At 41.3% G+C, this 24,101-nt stretch overlaps 1 protein-coding gene across 3 annotated transcripts in view; it reads right to left on the bottom strand.

Moving 5' to 3' along the window:
• BCL11A (BCL11 transcription factor A) overlaps positions 1-24,101 on the bottom strand; it is a 136,534-nt gene that overhangs the window by 2,238 nt on the left and 110,195 nt on the right. Inside the window, exon 3 of one of the 3 annotated variants that reach the window (XM_088477320.1) lies at positions 3,271-5,153. In XM_088477320.1, the coding sequence (XP_088333446.1) occupies positions 3,271-5,153 (1,883 nt within the window). Of the gene's footprint in view, positions 1-3,142; positions 5,154-24,101 lie in introns of all 3 variants that reach the window. The other 2 variants (XM_088477321.1, XM_088477319.1) reach the window with 2 other exon arrangements.

Below are 24,101 nucleotides of genomic sequence, written 5' to 3'. Positions count from 1 at the left end.
AGACGATTATGAAAAAAATATTATAAAATATTATTTAAAATAAAAGATTCTTAAATTTAGGGTTTTTGTTTTTTATTAACAATATAAATTTCATAATGTGTCAAATAAGGTCACAAGAGGCTTATGCTGTGTACTTTATTACTTTTTTATTTTTCAATAAAAGGGACAAAATGGGTATATGAACAGGATAATGCAGACAACTACCAAAAAAACACAGACAGTGGTTTATCCAATAGAAATTAACAGACCAGAAACAAATACAATAAAAGCCAGGTTTGCATGACCTTTGGTCATCAAAATAAAATTAAAAAAAAGAAAGAATAAAGTTAAAAAAATAAAATACCAAAATATGTGCCTTAGTTTTAAACAAAAGCACATAATCAATAATAAATAGTGACTCCCATAGTAAAAGATAAAATTTCAAGTTACGACAAACAGCTTTCATTACAGGAATAGAAAAGGCCAATAACAAAATATTCTACATTGCCATTTACAAAAAAAAGTATTGACTTGAGCGATCTTCCACCTTAATATGCTTTGCATATGATTATTTTTCCAATCCAAATATAAAGCACCATTTAGTTTTTAGTTTTTTTTTGGCAATGAAAATAAATTTAAAATGTGTGTTTCTTTTATTGTATATGAAGTTTGATGCTGGAATGTAGGGTGAAGAAAAAAGGGACAGAAAAGCACACTACAGAACAAACCAATGCCATCAGCTTGTGGTACTGTATACAGTATGGCAGCAAAAGAGAGGAACAAAATAAAAGATATGTACAGCCCATTGTAAGAAGGCTTCTCTGCATGACATTCGAATCGGTATTCCCAAGTAGCCATCATATGGCTTCTGTACTGTACAATGTCACACTCATGTTTTTTATTTTCTTGTTTAAAACATACAAATAATTTGCACTATATTATCCTGCCGAAATAAAAAAAAATATATATATACTGTGGCAGCCTGTGTTTTTATTCCACTACCATATAAAAGGTACGTTGATACCTTCCCAAAAGAACAAGCAACTGTTAAAAATACAAGTTTCAATATAAATACTATAATTCCTACACTAGATGAACATTTAAATTCAATACCATTCTAAAAGTACAGGAAAAAAAAGACAATAGATATGTTATAGCATAGGAATCAATATGTGCATTTCCCTATATTTAAGTACTATATAATATGGAACCTTTCCCCAATGCACATTTTTTTATACATCCTGAAAGAATTGGGATATATCCAAGGCATATAAATTCCTCTACCATTTTATTTGCAATGAATAATAAGTCTTGTACAAGACAATGAAGCCCTAAAATACAATTTCCCTAAACAAAAGTGATGCTTTCTTTAAAAAAAAATAAAAAAAAACCATCCACATTTATAATGAAAATTGCTTTTGTACACCAAAATACCCCTGTACTGTAAAGGCCAAAGATTTTGTAGAGTACATGTGGTCTGTTTCCATTCACAGCATTGTCTACATGATTTTAAGTACATTTGTAAGTCAAGTAAATAACTGGCAGAGTTTATGTATACATGCATACATGTATGTGTGTATATATATATATATTTATATATATATATATATATATATAATTTGCAACATTTCCCTTATGTGTAAGTCTGTAAACAGGGAAAATCGTACAGTGCATTCAAATGTATGTGAGCATTCTTTATACTCAACCACAGTACCTCTGATTAAGGAGAAAGGTACACACTTTCTGGAAGAGTCAAGTGCTTTTTGAATTCCAATTGGGGTCGACAGAAGATTAATATTGAAACAATCTATATATTCATGTTAGCAATGGACAGTGCAAAGCAAGAAATGTTTTGAGGAATACAGATATAGATAAGAGAAGGTAAAAATTTTCTTTACTGCATGACTTTTCACTTTCTTTTCCTTTTAATTGAAAGGGGTATTTTTTGAGGTAAGCCTCAACAGTTCATAGTTAATCATCATTATATCTAGCTTATATGGCTGTTTCTTTTCAAATAAAATAAGGGTACCATTTTCTGTACGTGTCTCTATTGTGCCACTTGATAGCATATAATTATTACCTAACTTTCCATACAGTGCAGAATTTGAAAACATTATTAACGATTGTCAGTCAGACAACCACATATATTAATAATAATTTACTTTTTTTCCTCCTTTTTTTTCTTTTTGCAACATAAAAAGTCACTATATTGCAATAAAATTAAATTCATCATCATTATATTCTAGTTCAGCTTTAATTTAAAGGTTTAATCACAGAAACCTTAGTTAGAATGGAAAAAGAGAATCAAATTCATTCAAAGCTGACAGCATGAGCAACTAGCTTACATATCATTAAATAAATATTATTGAAGAATGATGATTAACTAGGACATACTGGGTCATATTTTAGGTAGCCTCAGTTATAAGAAATACAATACATTATTATTATACACTAGATCAATGGAGACCTACATTTATCCATGTTGAATTAAGCTACATGTTCATTTCAACATATGAAGAACCATTTATATGGTTTCAAATAGACTGAAGGCACTCATATTTTATATTTTAACCAAATGACAGAACAAATTAATATTCTCAAGGCCTTTTCTATTTATCCTTTTTTTCTCTAAACACTAAAGGTAACCCCTGGCGTGAGGAGATGAGGTTCCGCTAGCATTTGCAGTACTATAATTCCTGTCCCTGGCGGATTGGTGAAGAATTGTTCCCTCTGCCATCAGAAAACAAAGCTGTACATGATATGTATTGCAGAATGTATGCAGCATGGTCATTTGTCAGCACAGAACTGGAAACAGCAATGTTTGCTTTGCAACTAATTCAGGGACAATTGAAAATAGCTATAACATACCATACATGCGGTCTGTTATAAAAAAAATAAAATTTAAAAAAATGTAAAAAATAAAAAACATACACAACATGTAAATTATTGCACAAGAGAAAGGCTCAAAGTTTGCGTAAAATGCAATAGTATTGCCCCAATAAAGAACATGCATTCAAACTGTGAGAACAAAAAATAAAGGAAATTATAAAAAAATCAGGTGCGCTAGTGATAAGCACACTCTTGTATCCTTAGCTTTCATAATTGTTTTTTATTATCACAAGGGACTAGAAAAAAAAAATCTACATGGGGTTTATCGATATACCTCTATTCAGTTTTTATATCATTATTCAAGACTCGATCACTGTGCCATTTTTTCATGTGTTTCTCCAGGGTACTGTACACGCTAAAAGGCATCTGACAAATTTCACATTTGTAAACGTCCTTTCCCACCTGACCATGTGTTTTCATGTGCCGGGTAAGTTTGCTACTCTGCGCGCAGGCGTAGTTGCAAAGCTCACACTTATATGGCCTTTCACCAGTGTGGCTCCTCCTGTGAACAGTGAGGTTACTACAGTTCTTGAAGATTTTTCCACAGTACTCACAAGTGTCGCTGCGCTTGCCCTCTTTTGAACTGGGCCTCCCAGGCCCGGGGCCACTAATATGGGGAGTGCTTCCTCCACTTCCTGTGCCACTACGGCCTGATATCCCTCCATCCATCTCTCCTGGAGGTGTGGAGAAACGTAAACTACCATTTTCAGATGAGTGTTCTGAAGAGGAGGCAAAAGGCGATTGTCTAGAGTCTCCAAAACTGAGGAATGGATCTTTTAGCTGCCTGGATGCGGCATAGCCAGCAAGCCACTGGGAGTAAACATTTTCTGTGTTAGGCATAGCTGCAGCTGGGAGATCAAATTCCTTCTCAAGTTTGATGCGTTTAGAAAAAGGACTCAAGGAACTTGGACTGCCAAGAAGCAATTTCTTTGACAAGCTTCCTGATGCAGATTCACCAGGTGAACACCCCCTCCCATTAACAGTACCACCGTCTATACGATCTGATTCTCCCGCCACTGAGTCTTCATCACAAGTGTCTCTTTGCGCTTCAGGTTCAGATAAATGGCCTCTTTTATGTTTTTCAACCAATGCCTGATGGAAAGCATCACTAAAGTGATGCATTGCACCAAGACCCACACCTTGCATCATATCAGGCATAGACCGGCTCTCCTCACCAGATCTGGAGTTGTTTTCATGGTGACGAGCAGCCTCAAGGTTTAGGCTAAAACTATAATCCAGCCTACTGTCTGTTTCTGTCAAATCCTCCTCCTCCTCCTCTTCTTCCTCCTCTTCCTCTTCTTCTTCTTCCTCCTCTTCCTCATCGCCATTCTCTGGATTTGGATCATTTTCACTTTTAAACTTGGCTACTACAGACTTGAGGGCATTGCTTGCACTGCCAACTAAATCACTGGTTCCTGGTTCTGGAGAACTGGCTGTGGAAAGACCATCATCTGATTTAACTGTCATTGGGGACGATTTATGCATGTGTGTTTTCATGTGGCGCTTTAGCTTGCTGGCCTGCGTGCATGCATGGTCACAAAGGTTGCACTTATAAGGTTTTTCTCCAGTGTGGCTTCTACGGTGTACTACTAAATTGCTTTGAAATTTAAAAGTCTTCCCACAAAACTCACAGGACTTTGATTTAATAGGAGGTTGAGAAGGAGGAGGTATAGACTGAAGAGGAGGGAGGGGTGGAGTTGCCAAAAATGGTGGTTTGCTGCTTGACTGGAATGGTTGCAGTAACCTTTGCATAGGACTGGGCCGGTTGGGAGACAAAGGGGGACTGGAACCAGTAGTGTTTCCAGCTAACTCTCTAAGTCTCCTTGAAAAATCCATAGCTGGTGGCTCCATAGCCAAGGGGTTAAGTCGCAGCACCCTATCAAAGGCACTCGGGTGATGTGTTGCGAGAGCCAGTTCTTCTGCACCAAGACGTTCAATGCGATGTGGATCCAAATGATGTCTTGGTGGGGGGCTAAATAATGGGGGAGTTGGTGGGAATCGACCCTCAGTAAGACCAGAAGCCTCTCTTGATACTGATCCAGGGATTCGCAATAGGTTAAAGGGATTATTGTCAGCAATATGAATTCCATGGAGTGTTGGCTGTGAGGGACATTCTGCACCCAGTCCTGATGGAATGCCTACCCGGGGTGTAAGAGGACTGCCATGTTCACTCTCCAGGTAGATTCTGAAGCCATGAGTGTTCTGTGCATGTTGTAAGAGAAACCATGCGCTGGAGAATGACTGTTTACATGTTGTACATGTATAGCTGCTGGGCTCATCTTTACCTGAAAAACAGCACAATAGTAACATAAATTATTAATTACTAAGCAGAGTGCCATATTTATCCATGCATTTTAGTTTACATTCGAAAAAAAGAAAACAAAACACCCTTATTTTAAGTAACATATTAGGTTCGCAATCATTGTATGCTTCTATCCAATCTGAGAAAATAGTCTACATTTGAAACCAAGGGGTCTATGTACTAAGTCTTGGAGAGAGATAAAGTGGATGTAGATAAAGTACCAACCAATCAGCTCCTAACTGGCATTTTTCAAACACATCCTGTAAAGTGACAGGAGCTGATTGGTTGGTACTTTATCTCTTTTCACTTAATTTCTCTCTGAGGCTTAGTACCTAGACTTCCAAACTCCTTAAAAGATAAGAAAGTAACATTTTCATCATTGATTATACCAAAATCTTGCAATTGCACACAGACAATCATCTTGTGTTTTGAGACGATAAAGCTATCTCAGCAGGGAAGCTACGCATGTTGGTGACCATTTACAATAGTTTGATGTGTCAGCAGTTTTTTATAATGACCCACTCTATAATAAGAAGGCCAGCTTACATAACAATTACCGCACTTTAGCTCAACTGAAGACATAAACAGAACGATATGGTACAGCGACTCACATTACTGGCCACTAGCCCAGTACTGTTGTTGTGAGCTTCATTAAAGTAATATTTTTGCATTCATTTTCAAAATATAACATTAGGAAGTAGCACAAATGATAGAAGCAGGTTACCTATCAGGTAGACAACTGGTAAAAAATGATGGCATGTCTAAGGAAAGATCATTTCAATTCAAAAAACAAAAACAAATGGTCCCTGCAAAAATACCGTAGCAATTTACCCCCACCCCCACCAAAAAAAAAATGGTGGTCAAAAATAGATATCAGTATCAGTCTATGTTTTGATACAAAATGTATGCGTAAAAAACAATATAAATGAAAAAATCACTAATAGAAGGTCAAACGTTTGTAGACACCAAATATACGGGTGTTAGCAAAAATAAAAAATGCAGTACAGTATGTTAGAAAAAATCTACAGTACAGTGTAAATACTGGAGCTAAGAATGTATACTAGTATACTACAAAATGAAAAGATAATGATAAAGAGAAAGAAATAAACAAATAGTAATACAAAATAAAGTATGCATCCATTAGAATGAGCCTATGTCTATATTGTACTCTGGCCCTGACCTATAATTTACTTTGTAATGCATTTTAATCTTATTAAATGGACCCTGCTCCTGAATAAATCTCTTTGGAAGATTATATCATACAGAGATAACTTATGTTTTGAAACATTTGCCTGTTGTGAAATGTAAAAAGTAGCTAGATTTTCTAAAAAGATATAATTGACATTTGCATTATCCATGTATTTATTTGTTTTTCATGCAGAAGCTAAGGACTATCTTCATGACTGCCATAAGAATTGACACCATAAATTACAATTTTAACTTGGTCCTATATTCACTGTAAAATGTTATCTAAAACATTAGTGAATTAATTATGTACAGTATGAATAACAGATAACCATTATTTATTTTTTAATTACATTTTATTATGCATCATTACAGTGTCATTGGTACCTCCTCCATCATACAGGTCCTAGGCATGGATTCCCTTATTTCTATCCGATTGACAGGAATTACTATAATACTTGCCTATTCCTGACTTTTGCATTCAGCTTCCCTGATCCTACCCATTTCTGCAGTGAAGTGGATATCCGAGGCTTTATGATGTGATTTGCAGTGGATGGCATCACAGTGGCCACACAACACACTGCCAGGAAACACAGAATTGTACAGCAAGGAGAGAGGTTCCAATGCCGCGTTTTGTGACCCCACATTTTATCATGCTTCATTACAGTGTTGTTGGTACCTCCTGCATCATACAGGTCCTAGGCATGGAGTTCAAATAACGCATTTTGTGACCTCACGGTACCAGCACCTATCACCAGAACCACTCCCTTGGTATCTGCCAATAAAATATCAGCAATCATGATAACTATGGAACTATTATTGTTCACTGGAGCTCACCTTTAAAAAACAAAACTAGAAGAAAGAGGCCATTTATTATATAATGAACATTCACCTCTCAGTTCCTAATAGTACAGTTTAATTTCTTCTGATAGGTATATCAGAAAAGAGCAGTAATCTATTAATAACCATGTCAATGAGAGGAGTTTTGTAAACTTGAACTTCCATAAAACAGTAAAATCGCTGCTTTGAAAATGGTAATTATCAGTAGCCAAGAGCAAATAATGCACTTCTGTTACACAGCGTCCTCTGTATTTTTCTCAGCCGCAGCTTAGATTCTATTATAGCAAGCGGCAACTCTGCATTCCTCAACTTCACACCATCAATAAGTGTGCTACTTGCCATAATCAACTAAATTACTTTGTTCAGGCTGTCTTCAGCCGCCTAAAGATCGGGATTGATCTACGTGGCAAAATGATGTTTTCATTGATTTGCTTGAGTGTAAAATGTTCATTTGTTTTAAAGAAACAGAAATAATTTTTTTCATTTTGCCATTTGCAGTAAAGGCTCTTTATTTTCTTACTAACACGAAACTGCAAATATAGAGGGTCCATTGAGATGAAGGCCGGTATCCTATTAGCAGCAAAAAAATGTGGAAGCCAAAAAAAGGTGGGGGGGGGGGGTTTGACTTTTTTTTTTGCAGTATCCAATTAAACCCCGTTTTTTTACATCCGAAAAATATCCGGTTTTCTCACGAAAACACATAGGATCCGCAAAAGGTTGCATACCTATGTATTTTCACTGCCTTGTTCGTGGGAAAAAGGGCTTCTTATTGCGGTGCTCGTTTCACCTGCCTGAGGCAGGCAGACAAAATCCCCGATAAGTGCCAGCATCGAGGCTAATTGGATAGCCTTGGGTGAGGTAATTAGCCGCTGTAATTTATCACGGCTAATTGGATACCGTCCCGAAATGCGTATGAAAAAAAATGCTACAGAGGTATACGCAGCCCCACGTATATCTCTAGCAGCTTTTAAAACTGAAAAATAACATTTTTAGATATAAAGGTTTGAACAGTTAAATGCATTTTACTGGCATAGATTTAACTAATGATCATAATAGCTCTGTTAGCCATCTGAAGTCATTTTAATTCAAAAGCACAAAATGACACTAGCTAAATTCCAAGGTAACATCCTAAACTTATTGTAAAGATAATAGGGTAACAAAAATACCAGTACAGTACATTATCACATAGTACTGTTTCTATATTTTACATGTACACAGGGCTGGTGGAAGCTCATGTGATACCATACATGGCTGTAACTAGGGGTGTGCTAGCGAAGCCACCACACAGAGCGCAGGGCTCTGAGGTCGGTAACTTCACTGCCTCATGGTCCTTGCCTCTGGCTAGTAAGCTGCTTTGAATGGCTCCAGGGGTGTATCAAGAGAGGAGGGGGCCCATGTGCAGTCTCTGTCCGGGGCCCCCGGCTGTGCACTGAGTGCAGCGCTACACCGGTAGACTCTGGGCACTAGAGTGTGTCCAGAATCTAAAGCACATGCGCAGGCCGCGGTGCCATTTTCCCAGTGTTTTCCCTACTGCCCAGGCGCACAACACTGGGAAAATGGCAGCGGTGGGGATTTTTCAGGCGATTTTGACAGCTCTGATACCGGCGCCAACATGGGACTCCGGTAGCGGAGTGGTAAGTATTAAAAATATGGGTGCAGGGTGTGCGGTGTAGTCCCCGCACACCCTGCACCCATTATAGAAACGCCCCTGAATGGCAGCCTGTAGCCAGCATCGCTGATGCAGTGCCACTTGGACAGACAGCCTGCAGTCTGAAAAGCTGAATGGAGCGCCCTCAAGAAGCTCTGGGCAGCGCTGAACTTACCAGTGCTGGTGGCCCTGCCCCCTCTGAGCAACATAATGATGTAATGTGTGTGACTTCATGACGTCATACAAACTGGGGGCAAGGCTGATACAGGGTGCATTTGAGCCCGGTTACAGCACTGATACCATAGGTGGCACTCCTCCCTCAGAAGCGCACCTGCCCCCCCCCCCCCCTACCACACACACACACACACACACACAACGCCTTTCATCTCCAACTGGTTGCACATTGTGGTGCAATAGCTGAGAGTGTCACAGCTAAGAAGCTGCCAGCTTTTCTTTTGTCTCCATGTCGGCTCCATGTTATCAGTCAGAACTGAAGTGGGTGTACCGGTGGGGCATTAAATACACAGGATGAGTGATAGTCACTCAATCATTATTTTAGTCTCTTCTCTAACTATAGGTACCCTAGGCAACTACCTAGGTTCACCTAATGGTTTATTCCAATTTACCCTTGTTTCAAAGTTGTACAGATGTGTACTCTGGTATCTTTGCCCCGCCACATATAGCGCGAGTTGCGCGTCCGCGACCGGGTACACACGTTGCGTTCGCACCCATGATCCATAGGATTGCATGGTGTGAACTCTGCTGCAGCCTTGCGTACCTTGGCGGGCACATCTGTATTTGTTATATTGAAGAGTTCTTATGAGCAGCTGTCTGGCAAAAGCAGGTCAATGCACGCATTAAAGTGGGAGTTAGTAAATAATGTGACTTGTTCATTCAAGCATGTTTTAATGATATGCCAAGCAAGCATATAATTTTATTATTGCTGGCATACATGCTATTTAGAGGATGTCTGGTTTAAATGAAAAGTTCAGGATGATCAATACAAGTAGTTCCTGAACTTTTCATGCTGGCCAGACAGACGTCCTCTGAAAAAAAACTAGTATGTATAGCAGCAGTAATACTGACATGGCAGCAATAGCAAGAACAGCCAGCCTTTTTGTAAGAGTATAATATAACAGATTGGAGGAATCACATCAGCAAACACACACAGGTATAAATTATATCCGTTTGAAGTCTGGCATAGAAGGTCACATAGAACAACTTCTAAATATATTTTTTATTCTGTCTTAATTTTAGTTTCATTTGCCTTTAAGATATGATTCCTACTATCCAGTTGTTATGTGGGGGCTTCACGGATGCCAACATGCCCCCCCATGCATTTATAAGCCTCTGCTACAAGCACTTTTGGCAATATGTCTAATGCACATGACTCCACAATATACCTCCAAACTGGAATGTGTTTAGGGAAGGAGCAATAGTAGCTATTGTCAGGGCCGGCTCTAGGGGTGTTTGACCAGTGCGGTCGCACAGGGGCGCCACCCATAGAGGGGCGGCACCCCTCCCCAGCATCCCGATTTCAGCGGGACAGTACTGCCTCGCTGTTCCACCTGCGGTGCCGAAGTGGCCCGCGTGTGGTCAAATCGGGAGGTTGGGGACCCCCACCACTGCAGCTGTGCAGTGGTGCCGGGCTACTGGAGTGTGAATGGATCGCCTGGTAACCATTCACTGACGGGAGAGGGCTGGGGGAAGCCCAGCCAATGATGGAGTGCTGGGCTTTTTCCCCAGCCTGACGTTATTTGGAGGCGGGCCACATGGGCACGCCTCAAAATAACATCACACGGGGGCGTGGCCTATGGTAATTAGGCCACGCCCCCAAATTTGGTCATGCTCCGAACCCTGTAGCAAGCCCTGGCTATTGTGATTGGGTATTCTGTGGTATTCAGGAGTAGATGTATTAAACAGCGTTATGGGATACCATTTCTCCCCCATATACTAACGTGGAGATAGGTTTGAAATGACCGGGGCGCTATGCCTGTCATTATCGGTGCTCCTATCTTAGAGATAGTGGCCGTGCTGGCAAATGTATGAATGGTCAGTGGCAGCTGCAGCTATTGATTTAAAAAAAAAAAAATCAATAAAGTTTTTTTTTTTTCAATAATGGCGCTGGTGCCACTGGGGATTTCTGATCGGCACATGCGCATATTCACTACAAGCGGCGGTCAGAAACTGAAAGGGGGAGAGTACACTTTGGCAAACAGGTAATTTAATACTCACTCTTCGGCAAACTAGACATTAATGCATTCTGCCATTGCAGGGACCAGCTTCATTGTACTAAATGGGCAAAAGCAGGTCCTGCCAACAAAAACAAAAGATACAAGGCTAATGATACATCTCCTCATCAGTCTCATAGTGATAGGAAAGCAACACAGTAATCATTGCATCCCAGATAAGTTGCTAATTTGAGTCCTCCAGGTCACATGCTAAATAATATTTATGACTTTGAACGCGTAAATCAGTGTCGTCTATGCTAAACTATTACTTATTATTTTCACTTTAGATTTGAATCCTCCCTCTAAAACTCACTAAGGGCGGGATGTACAACCGCTAAAATACGGTCAAAAGTACAAAAACTGCTGTTTCAGAGGTTTGACCACATTTCCCATATTTACTGTACAAAGCTCAGGAAACCTTCTTTTCTGAGCATTCCCCAAGAGGGATCCAATGGAATCAGTATTATTTAGGGCCGGCGGTTCAAATCCCGAATGCGGAGGACCAGCAGTGAAGATCCCAACAGGTAAGTATTTTTTCTATTTACTAACCTAACCTCCCCCCCATAACCCTCCCTTAGGGGTACCTAATCCTAACCTCCCCCTAAGTGCCCAACCCTAACCCCCCTTCCCCACAGCCTAACCCTAAATCTCCCAGGGGGGTGTCTAACCCTAACCTCCCCCTGGGGGTGCCTAACCCTAACCCCCCATTCCCCTAGCCTAACCCTAACCTCCCGGGGAGGTTCCTAACCCTAAGTCCCCCTCCAGGAGCCCCTAACTTAACCCTCCCCCCCCCCAAGATTTTGTCGACGGCCATTAGACACTTGCCGACAGACAGCATTTAGACCGTTGGCATCCCGACTGCATCCCGGATCCAATACAGGGTCATCTTTATAATGGGTACAAGCTGTGCAGTGGGTCCAGGGGTGCCCACACTGCACCCATAGTTAATTATACTCACCTTTCTGGCGATTCCGGTGTCCTGCTCAGCAGCGCTGGACTGGCACTGCATAGCAGCAAAAACTCACAGGGAAAATTGCGCCGGCCATTTTCCCTGTGACTCGGGCATGCGCAGAAGAGATGTCCCGGGAAAAAAGGTGCAGGCGCCATTTTCCCAGAGACCCGCACATGCGCAGTAGATTCTGGCATGAAGCCAGAATCTACTGCGCTGACAGAGAGGAGGGGGTCCAACCGGAGGCTGCACACAGGCCCCCTGCACTCTTAAAACACCCCTGATCTAATAGGATTCCTCCCAGTGTCCCCTGCGGCTCACACATATGCAGAAGGACTCCCAGGTCATAAACCTCGTAAGCTCTCTCATCGCACATGGACAGCTCATTTTGGAGAGCATTAATAATGATGGCATACATGCGGTGTCAGGAGGTATCGCATCCAAAATGCAATGCTTGATACATCATGACTCATCCCAGTGCAGAGGTTCCGAAATATGGTCCTCAAGGCTCCCCAACAGTCCAGGTTTTGGAGATGTCCATGATTGAGCACAGGTGACTTAATTAGTACCTTGGCCAATTTGATTTAACCACCTGTGCTCATCCATGGATATTTCTAAAACCTGAACTGTTGGGGAGCCTTGAGGACCGTGTTTGGGAACCTTTGTCCCAGTGTATCAGCCATTATTTCAAGATATAAACAGCCCCCACAGTTTACTTTCTCGTAGTGTCTGGACAATCTCAAAGTATCTTGAATCGTACAATTGGAAAAGTGCTGTCACCTGTCCAGCCAGCAGCTGCTGAACCCATTCTGGCAGTTTTTATAAAGGGAAATAATTATAAAAAATATGAATTGGCAGTGCTTTTGACACTGACAATTAGCCCTTTAACCACAGACATAAGTTTGTCTTTAAATAAATTCCGTAGAACATTAGGATAGAAAATCACAGTACAGTTTAATCACTAGTTTTTAAAGGAAAAAAAAAAAGGTCAAACTAAACTAGCAACGGCTAAATGGAATATTTATAACAAAGGGAAACCAGGATAATTAAATATAAACACATACAATAAAAAAGCCTCTGAATTTATACAAGGGGAAGCACAAAATGTAACTGACTCGATGTCAGCCTCTGGCATGTCCTCAGCCACCAGCAGTGGAATCGACTAAGAAGCTGGGGTGTGAGCCAAAACAGGAGAGAAGCAGCATGCAACTGCTGAACTATAACAAGAATGTTTCTTTGCCCAGAGAGTTTAGAATCAAAAGTAAATTTCTCACGAACCAACTAGCTTCTCAGAAGGAGAAAAAAATGTTTCCCATTTCTGAAACGCAAGAGATATTTTAGCACATCGCAATTGTATGAGTAAGTTATCCAGACAGGGTAGGTAATTGTGCCAAATATTGCGTAAGTAACACATAACAATAGCTAAATTATCAATGGGGATCATCTCAAGAGAACAAAATAAAGGCTTTGTTATTTCAAAGGAACATAGGGAGAGATTTATCAAAACTTGGAGAGAGATATAGTGGAGAGATATAAGGGCCTAGTCATCAACACAAAAATAAAATTTTTAAGGACATTTTCCTTAATTAACGTTATTTTAGTATTCATGAAGAGACGTAACACAGGACATATCACTGATATCTCCTGGTTAAGTCCCCCTGCGTTCATTTCCACACTCCCCATACATTAGTACATTAGTATGGGGATGTGGAAATGATGGTATTCATCAAATTCTGAAAATTATGTATTTTCAGAATTTGATGGTGTTACTATTCGCCACTGTGAGGTGGCGAATAGCAGGTGAGACTTACCTGTGTCAGCATGTGCAGGTCCCCCGGCGTCTTCCTCCGTTGCTCTGGTCCCTCCTCTGGCTCCGGTGGCTATTCTGAGACGTGTTCTCCCAGCAGAACACAATAAAGTTTAGAAACAAAAAAAATCGTTTTGTTTTTTTTTCTAAACCGTACAGTGTGCTGCTGGGAGACCATGTGTCAGCACAGCCACTGGAGGTGCTGCAGCGTGCAGGTAAGTTCGGGGACGGGGGGAGGTGAGCGGGTGGAGTGAGGGGGACACAAAATTACTGCAGCTGTAGGTAGTGCTGCGCATTTGCTGGTTTTACAGATGTAACAGCTCATGTGCAGCACGGATTACAGCTGTGGTAAGTTAGCGTAGAGAGGGAAAACTATCTATTTCCCGAAAAGCTGTCATCGCAAAAATGACAGCTTTTCGGAATAGATAGTTATGGAGAGGAGGAATGATGAATTCTTCCGGTAATTAGGTAGAACTCTATGCAAGTTCTAGACCTAATTACCTCCATCGAATTTTTAGGTATGATGAATAGGCCCCATAAAGTACTAACCAATCAGCTTCTAGCAGTCATTTTACAGGCTGTGTTTGAAAAATGACAGTTAGTAGCTGATTGGTTGGTATTTTATCTCTCTTCAGTTTATCTCTTTCCAAGCTTTGATAAATCTCTTCCATGGCCACTAATGTATTCAAAAGTGAAGCCAGCAGACTAACCCCTTGTCTGTCTTTGTATTTATCAGCTGTCATTTGACTAGAAATTATTTTTATTCAGAAAGTGTCATGATCTAATAACTGAAACATTTACGGCTACACATTCATGGCGTCATTTAATTATTAACAGGGTTTTTTATTTTATATAGCGCTTACACATTACGTTGTGATTTACAGAGCGTACTTCATTCATTCACATCAGTTGCTTCCATGGTGGAGCTTACAATCTATATTAACACTAGGGTTACATTTTATCAGAAGCCAATTAACCTACCAGAACATACAAACTCCACACAGATAGGGAACTGGTTGAAATGTAATCCATGGTCTCAGTGCTGTGACACCACAACAACAATAACCACTGTGCCGTGTAATAATTTGCATTTTTCTTTTTCATTTAAAAAAAATCCAAACTTTCTGCAGAAATATTTTTATTTTTTTAAGCTTGTAAATTTACATTTCTTCTTGAAGGTAACATAAATAAGAAATTAATAGAACATTATTGACACTTTAAACAATGGATTTTAATTAATTAAACACAGCTGCTAAAAATTAAACAACACTGATTTGAGCTTAGAGGTACACTGTACAACATATTTCAGCCATTTTTTACATCATTATTTGAAGCACCCCTGTCACATGCAAGTATTGAAGCAGCCATTTTGTGCTGAATCAATATTTAGAGAAACCACCTGATTTGTAATTAGAAACAATTAAACATTCAATAAGTCAGACATTTCAATACTAAAACACTGCTGTCGCTTAAGAGTATTTCTGAAAATAATGTACATACACCTTCTAAACTTATTTGCGCATGTGAGGTTACTTTTTTTCAAAATGACATTTCAAGGTCCACGCCAACTTCCTGATCCTTGCACCTACCCCCAGAACAATCAATTACGAGTATGTCTTGTTTTGCAAGATTTCACATCCACCTGAAAGTGTGCATAGTTAAAATAAGAAAATATCACAAGTGCTCTCCTTTCCCTTCAGAACTAAATTCAATGTTATTACACTCACAAGCCCTCACCCAATCTTCTCCCATTTACATCTCAGACCTCATCTCCCTTCACACTCCTGCCCACCCACTTGGCTCAACAAATGCATGCCGCCTTTCTTGCAATTTGATTACTTCCCCCCCCACTCCCGCCTCCAAGATTTTGCCCGTGTTGCTCCATACCTCTGGAACTCTCTCCATCTCCCTATCAGACTCTCCACCTCCCAACAGATCTTAAAACAGGCTCTCAAGACCCATCCTAATCCACTGCTCCTTGATCCTTCTGCACTGCCTACCCCATCTGTGTCACCCCTGTCTGTCAGCCTCTCCCTTTTAGAATGTAAGCTCTCACGAGCAGGGCCTTCTTCCCTCATGTGCTTCTCTTTTTCATTACTCATGCTGTCATCTACTCCTAACTCTCCACAAGGGCACCTAACTTGGCTGCTTATGCCCTGCTGCTTGTTGTGTTATGATTGCTTAAGCAGAAATGTATATAAACAATGTCTGCGTCCTGCATTGTTTCATAGTGTAAGTAACTGTCTTGTTGTTTGCTCATTTGTATATGTACTTTGTAGGTGCTGCGGAACCCTTGTGGTGCCATATAAATAAAGGATGTCACAAGACGTCTCCCATAGTTCCGAGGAGCAGTCAGACCAGATGGCAGCAAACACAGGAGCGGGGCTTAAGATAAGTATTGTGTGGGGTTTTTTTGTGGGCACTACCACTGGGGGCACTACTAATGGGGACATTACCACTGGGGGGCACTACTAATGGGGGATCTAATAATGGGGGCACTACTAACAGGGCCACTACTACTGGGGGCACTGCATAAGGGGCACCACTACTGGGGGCACTGCATAAGGGGCACTACTACTGTGGGCATTATGCGTATTAGGGGCACTACTACTGTGGGAATTGTGTATAAGGGGCACTAATGTGGGCATTGTGAAATGGGGCACTAATGTGTGTCATAACATGAATAAGGAACACTACTATGTGCTGTAATGTGGATCAGGGGCACAATGTGAGGTGTAATGTGAATAAGATTGTGCTACTGTGTGGCGGAATTTGAATTGGGGATACTAATGTGTGACCTCGCCCCTTTCTTTTGAGACCACGCCCCTTTTTGCAGCATACGCAGTCCCTTTATTGAACAAGCACAGAGGACCACTTTAAGCACTGCCCCGATCTATAAGGCTAATCTGCCTTGACCAAATTTTATTGATAAATCATGTTTTTATATTTTTTTTATTTCTGAAATTGCCATGTCTTAGTAAATATACCTCAGGGAGATATACAGTAGGAGAGGAAGAGGAGAGAGATAAGTGAGGGAAAACAATAGAGAGATTTAGACAGATTGAAGGTCAGACAGACAGAGACAGACAAAATTAACCAGACTGTGAATATTATTTGATTTCTTCTTGAATATGATTTCATGGCAAAAGGACAATGTGGTAACAAGAAGTTAGTGAGGCCAATATGTGTAACCTTGCACAGTGTAACAATTAACATTAGAGGCACATAGCGAATGAGCATAATGCAGCAGGTGCAGAGAGATTTCATTGTGCCACTCTTGCTGTTTGTTCTATCATTTCCTATAATAGAACATATTATTTCTTACATGTTCAAAATAAACATATTAATATAGAGCCATATGGTTTTGAAGTAAAAGCACAAATACTAATACAAAATCACCCAATTAGGCTTTTCAGTTACTAATGCAATACAAAAGAACTCCCCCGAGAAGTCTGATGTAATGTGATGTTTAAGGCCACTTTCATCTCTGCTCCCAGGAATAGAAATTGCATTCTACACTCATAGTAATCATGCCTGCTCTGCTGGATATTAACACAGGATACATTTCAGTTAAAAATGGGATTTTTTTTTGGTGTGCTGGATTATAAACCTTTCTTTTGGGGCCAACATCAAAACATTTTCTTTCTAGCACTATTAGCTGCGTCTGATGAGCAAATAATTAATTGCATGTTTGTTATTGTCATTAAATAGTACTGTATGAATCGTAAATATGCTGGATAATGTGGGTTAAAAAAAATATATTGTATACTTTTGCTGTTAAAGAAGAACACCGTGCAGAATCAAAATTACACTTAGACATCAACAGCTAGCAGAAACATCGAGGTCCAACTACACCACAAGTTATGAGACACACACACTCCAAGCTGGCCACAAGCAGCACAGTTAGAGCAGAGGACCAGGAGGACCAACAGGACGGTGGTCAGCATGAAATCAGGCCAGTCAGGAGGATCGGACAGGTTTGATAGTTATCAAAGTAAATGATCCAGTCAGTTTTTTAGGCTGTGAACAGGTACTGTTCATGACCATACGCTGAACGATAATCGTTAAGAACAGCCTTTTCATCAGCTGATATGAACGATTGTTGTTAAGTGTAAGGCAGCTTTGGACTATGATCAGTCTTATATCTATTAGCAGAATGATCTCAGCCGACAACGATGTTACATCTACCATATACTCTGATGCGTAAGGTTTTGAGGAACAATAGTTCATGATATTTAGAATAAATATAGCTTATTATTTCATTTGTGCTTTATTTTACACTGTGATAAGTACAAAATTGGAAAATTAACGTAGTATGATGCAATCTTGCATATCTGCTATAGAGAGTTGCTATATTGGCTAGGAAAATTCTGTATAGGTAATAGTAGTAGCAACTGTTTAAGAGTCCATATCAATGAGCATATAGTGAAAAATTATGTCAAAATAGTTGTACAAGGGCCCATATATCTGAGGAGTATTTCCCCGAATCCCCAATCCGATCCCTTATGCCAATTGGAAACGCCTGATGGCGGCATCTATGATTTGCGTTGGGAAATCGGGGAAATTCTGCATGTTAAAAACCCCTTATTTTCCAATTTCAACCATTTTCGGACGGGATCGGGAGATTGAGATCTTTCAGCCTATTGAATATTACTGTATCCCCAACCCCGCTGTCGGCAGAACGAGGGATTGCCCCAATCTGTCGCAGATGTATGGGCATTTTAAGATTGCATATTTTAATCACTACTATAGGACAAAAGTTCAAATGATAAAACACTGTGTATCTATTACTCTTACGATAACAATAGTTTTGATCCTGTCACCTCTGAGATAAATAAACCAATCACATGAATATTGACCTGTGAATTGGCTCTATCCTTTAGGGAAGAATAGGAAACAACATGCTAGACAGATTTAGTATAAAGCATAGTATAGACAATGTATAAAGAATAAACACAATAATTATTTCTTTACATTTAGCTCAGTAATTCCCATTCTTGATATATATAAGAAAAAGAAGCCTTACTCAAAGCACGCTGCCAGTTGCAGAACTACATTAATCTTCTGTGACATTTAAGTAAACCTTTGGTATATATTTGAGTATAATGGTAAAGGCAACTCCTTGGTGTGTTGGTGTACAATATATTCCCATTGCCTTGACACATAAGTGCTTTAAATATTTGACCTAGAACAGAACTCTACATTGTTTTGTTTTTTAACTGTGTTATAAGTTATAACATATACAGCCACCCTATACAGAAAACACATTTCCACCTATTAAAATGAGTGATGTAATGGTCACTTAGGGGAAATTTATCACATTTTCTGCAAAGAAAATGTGTTGCCCCTAGCAACCAATGAGATTCTACTCTCATTTATAGTCTAGAAAATGATGGCTACAATCTGATTGGTTGCTATGGACAAAGGCCCTCATTCAGAGCCGGACGCTCTGAGCAGAGCGCACGCTCTGAATGAGGGCCGTCCTCCTGGACGCTCGTATAGCTGTGGGTCACCACCCACAGCCTATACGAGCGTGCAGGTTGATGGCCGCGATGGTCTTGACCATCGCGACCATCGCCACTGCGAGCCGGAGCCTGCGGTTGAGTTTCTCAACCGCAAGGCCCGGACTGATTTTGGCTCTATCAGAGCCAAAATCACTCCCACTGACATCACTAGTGATGTCAGTGGGCCGGCTTCTGACGGTAGGCGTTCCTTTCGGAACGCCCTTATCTGTGAGGCACGCCCCCAGCACGCCCACCAAAGGGGGCGTGCTGTCAATCAACATCGACAGCACGCCCCCTTTGATCAGACACAACGAGCGAAGGAAAGTCCTTCGCTCGTCACGTCTGGCGCATGCGCAGTGCACACCATCGACCCACTTGCGAGCGGACAGCCGCTTGTGAGTGGGTCTGAATCAGGCCCAATACCTTCTCTTTTCCTTTTCAGAAGGTTTGATAAATCTCCCGCTTAGGGCCTGATTTGCACACAGCTCTGAATTGTAGCAGCTCGCATGCGGCATAGCAAGCCGTTTCCTTCCATACACGAAATGGACATTTGTGGGTGTCAAGTGGGAGGCAACTAGTCGGGCAAACAGAAGAGAGACCTTTTGTGGGATGTCACGGGAGTGTCATGGGCGCGCAGCCAGAATTACACCCGATTCTGAGTAGTGCATATGCAGACTGACCTATTACACTCAGGGCCTGATTCAATTTCAGAGTCGCTCGTAAGCGGCCGCTCGTTCGCTCCGAGCGATGTTCGCACATCTGCGCATGCGTATAGGTCATAATGTGCATGCGCCAACCAGTCATTGCGGTCGGAAATCGAGCGCTCGCAAAATAGCGAGGGCCTGCTAATTTGAGTGACAGGATGAGGCGTTTGTGGGTGGTAACAGGGGAAGGTGCTTGAAAACGGGGAGTGGTGATCCGAATGCAGGCGTGCCAAGCGGTCAAAACGGGCGTTTTAAGGGTGTGCATAATTAACAAAGCAGCGTCATCGACCACGTCACTTGGTTGTTTCTTAGCCTGAACTGTTCGCATGATTGCGGTAGGAAAATCCTACCACAAGCACTGCGAGCAGTTCAGACGCCTTTCGATGTACTCAATTAATCAAATAAATAGCGGAGATGACGTAGGATGTGAGCGGCCAGGGGGCGTCTTTACAAAATAGCGAGCGCATGTTTCGTTCGCTCGCTCAGACATAGAGGCGTCAACAGACCGCAAAGAGCGAGCGCTCAATTTAAATAGCCGGCCCCTTTTTCTGAACGAGCGAGCGCAAATAGCGTCCGGCTCTGAATCAGGCCCTTAGCTCAGTTGATGCTATAGATTTTTACTAAATTTCTTGTGTGGTGGGGAAAAAAATATATATATAATATTTAATTATATTATAAAACAAAAAAGACCAACAAAACAGCACACTTCATAAACATACTTTCCCTTTGATAATTTACCATAAAAATATACAAATTACAATAATTACCATATTGATGTAAAACTGACTAATATATAATTTTTAACATCATGTACAACTAAAATACATATTTTTTTTAACAAACTGACAATGTCTGTGTTCATTGATGTCCATGAAAAGGCTGGGTCCGTGACTAAGGACCTCATTCAGAGTCGGTCGAAGCGGCCGCACGGTCGTACGCCACCGATGTTCGCTATACTGCGCATGCGTAAAGTTCGCAATGCGCGTGCGCAAACTAGCCGCTACGATCAGAAATTTCTCTCTCCTTGAACACAGCCAGGTCAGTAGTTTGAGTGACAGATTGAGGCGTTTGTGGGTGGTAACAGGGGAAGGTGCTTGAAAACGGGGGAGTGGAGATCCGAACGCAGGCGTGCCTAATTATGCGAACGGCGCTTTATGGGAGTGCATACAGTTTATGGGAGTGCATAATTAACAAAGTAGCATCATGGCACATGTGACATGGGAGGTTTTTACACTGACATTATAGTAGAGCTTAAGAGGGTATGGTCAACCTTAAGCTCTACGACCAGTTCCGATGGTTCCCGATGGTCTCGATTAATCCTTATATGCCCGGAGATGACGTGCAATGCGTACGAGAAGGGGGCGTATTTTTTTGAATTCCGGCCGCTTCATCCCATTGGTCGGCCAGCTACCGATCCGAACTTAGGGACGCAACTTGCAAGGGAATCATTTGCATATCCGGCCCCTTTTCCCGTACGACCGTGCGGCCGCTTCGACCGACTCTGAATGAGGTCCTAAATGCTGAACAGGAACATTAAATATACCTAATATTTTAATAAATACTTCAAAATTAGATCAGATTTTCTAAGGACAAATTCCAGATTTAATTTTAATCATTAAAAAAAAACCTGTCTTCCTTTAAAAAAACCACATTGCCGCTATATCAGATAGACTTGACAATGCCACTTGTAACCCCAAAGGATAAAATAGGTTTCAAGGTTAAATAGTTTTCTCTAAAAACAAAAGTAGGGGTATTCGATGCAAACAACGCTACAGAATTCTGACTTAGCCATGTTTAACTGGATTCAGTTCATCTGATTATACAGTGTCTTGCTTTCTAGAATATGTAATCATGTCTTTCTGATGACATTTTAAACATCCAGCTAGACAAATAATTGCAGCAATAATTGATAGCCCAGTCGGGACGAGAGATTATTGATTGGCAGAGTATCCACTGGAAAAAATGCTTAGTGTTCATACATTACAGCTTGCATGTATACGTCTCTCCGTTTATTTTTAATTACAATGATCTGCTCCATTGGAATCTGATTAATAGAGGTTTCTAGTAATAGAGGCAATAATGCAGCCCATACTTTTTAATATATGGATATTAGAAGTCACCAAAGAGTCTTATGATCATCTATATATTTCATGAGCATATAAAAGGTCATACTTGCCCACTCTCTTCGGAATTTCTGGGAGACTCCCGAATTTTTGGAACAGTTTCCCGGACTCCTGGAAAAGTGGACAAGTCTCCCACATCCCAATGCTTTCTGGCTCAAGTAGGCGAGTCACATCATCACGTGAGGTCACACGCAAAGTAATGTATTTTCTAAGATTGCGGCAAAATATCAAAGGGGTGGGGCCACAATGCTTCAAATTGCCGCATCACGTTCCCAACACGCCCATCTTTACCTACCTCTCCTGGAAAGGACTTGCCAATGTCAGAAAGGTGATGAACGCCAAGTGCTTTTACATAGGTCTAATGAGTTTGATATGATCTCTAACATCCCTATTAGTCCCATTTTCACCAGCAATAGGTTCACTGTACAATTTGTCCTTAAACCTGGCTTTACTATAGCATATAAGTTTGTTGGCAGAATCTAGCTTGTGGCATTATGTTATGTAATGAAACTTAGAGCACCTACTTTAGCTACTGTGTTATCAAATGCCTTCACTGTAATTTTCACAATCTTGACTGCTGCTAAAAATAGTCATACAATCATAAACAATATCACAATATCTCATTTAAAACCCTGATAGAACATGTTATACATTATGAGGCAGATGGAGAATTCAATGCAGGTTAATTTTCAGCGGATGTCTTGGATATTTTTGTGCTGTGCACATGCCCGCCACGGGCCCGGGTACTGATGGGACATGGCCTAATAGCGGGTGGTGTGGCCACGCCCCATTAGAAAAAAATGATTATTTGCAGCAGGCTGTGGAGGGAGGCGCTGTGAGACCTACAGCCCGATGCAAATCCGGGGGGTGCGATCAGTGTGATCACTCCCCTCCACAGGTAGAGGAGACCGCAGTGTGTACTGGGCTGCTGATAGATAAGAGGGAGGGGGTGGCATCGGATCTGAACCCACGCTGGGCCCCTTTAACAAACCTGGAAAATTAGAACCCGCCCTCCACCGTCTCGGCGCCCCTGCCTGCATTCCTTGGAGCCAAGTGTAAGCAAGTACAGGAAATGCTGTACCAAACACAATTCAGTGGCATTTGCACTTGGAGCTAAAGGGGTGTAACTGAGTGTAATGGGCCGTTAACACGTGGACAAAGTTCAGAGGGCTGCCGCTCCATCTCTCCTTACTGAAGCTGGGAGGAGGCGTGTCAGCAGTCCGGGGATCCACTCCTCCTCCCAGCATCTGTGAGTGAGAGATGTATTAGAGGAGGGGAGCCCGCGGCGCTGATGATCCGGGCATCACAGGCTGCAGTGTGCCTGTGACTAAAAAGTAGTTTGCTGCACGGCTCATCAGTGGCTTCTCTTCTTGTAATGCTGCTGAAGCGAGCTGGGTACAGGGGGAGGCGGGCCATGGAGGTGCTGCGGGGCCCATAGCAACCACACCCCGTGCATGGTAGTTACACGCCTGGGTACAGCCACAGAGATGCATAAAGCCAATACCAACATGCAGTTCTTTACATGCAATGATGGAGCATTTACAGCCAACTTGTGTCTGACTTTGCTCCTATACTGTATGTTTCACATTGCTCAGGTTTGACAGATAACGCTTATAGGAAAGAGCTATTTGGGGAAAAATTCTCCCAACATGGTCATTTTACCAAAAATCTTCATTTAGATTTCATATGTGCATAAAACGTAAAACAAAAACTGAGGGTTTTGGAAGCAAACAAAGGAGGCACAAATGACTGGGTACAAAGGAGGGGATGCGGTCAATATCCTGACCACAGGGATTCCGGCGGTCAGAATGCCAGTGCCGGAATCCCGACACCTGTCAGAATCCCGGCGCCAGAATCCCGACCGCCGGATTCCCGAAGGTAAGTTGTGGGGTTAGGTGGTGGGGTTAGGGTTAGGCACTATGGGGAGGGTTAGGTTTAGC

The sequence above is a fragment of the Taudactylus pleione genome, unplaced genomic scaffold (assembly GCF_031769625.1).
Source record: "Taudactylus pleione unplaced genomic scaffold, aTauple2 ptg000201l, whole genome shotgun sequence".
NCBI classification, from domain to species: Eukaryota; Metazoa; Chordata; class Amphibia; order Anura; family Myobatrachidae; genus Taudactylus; species Taudactylus pleione.
This window is presented reverse-complemented; position numbering and strand designations above follow the sequence as displayed.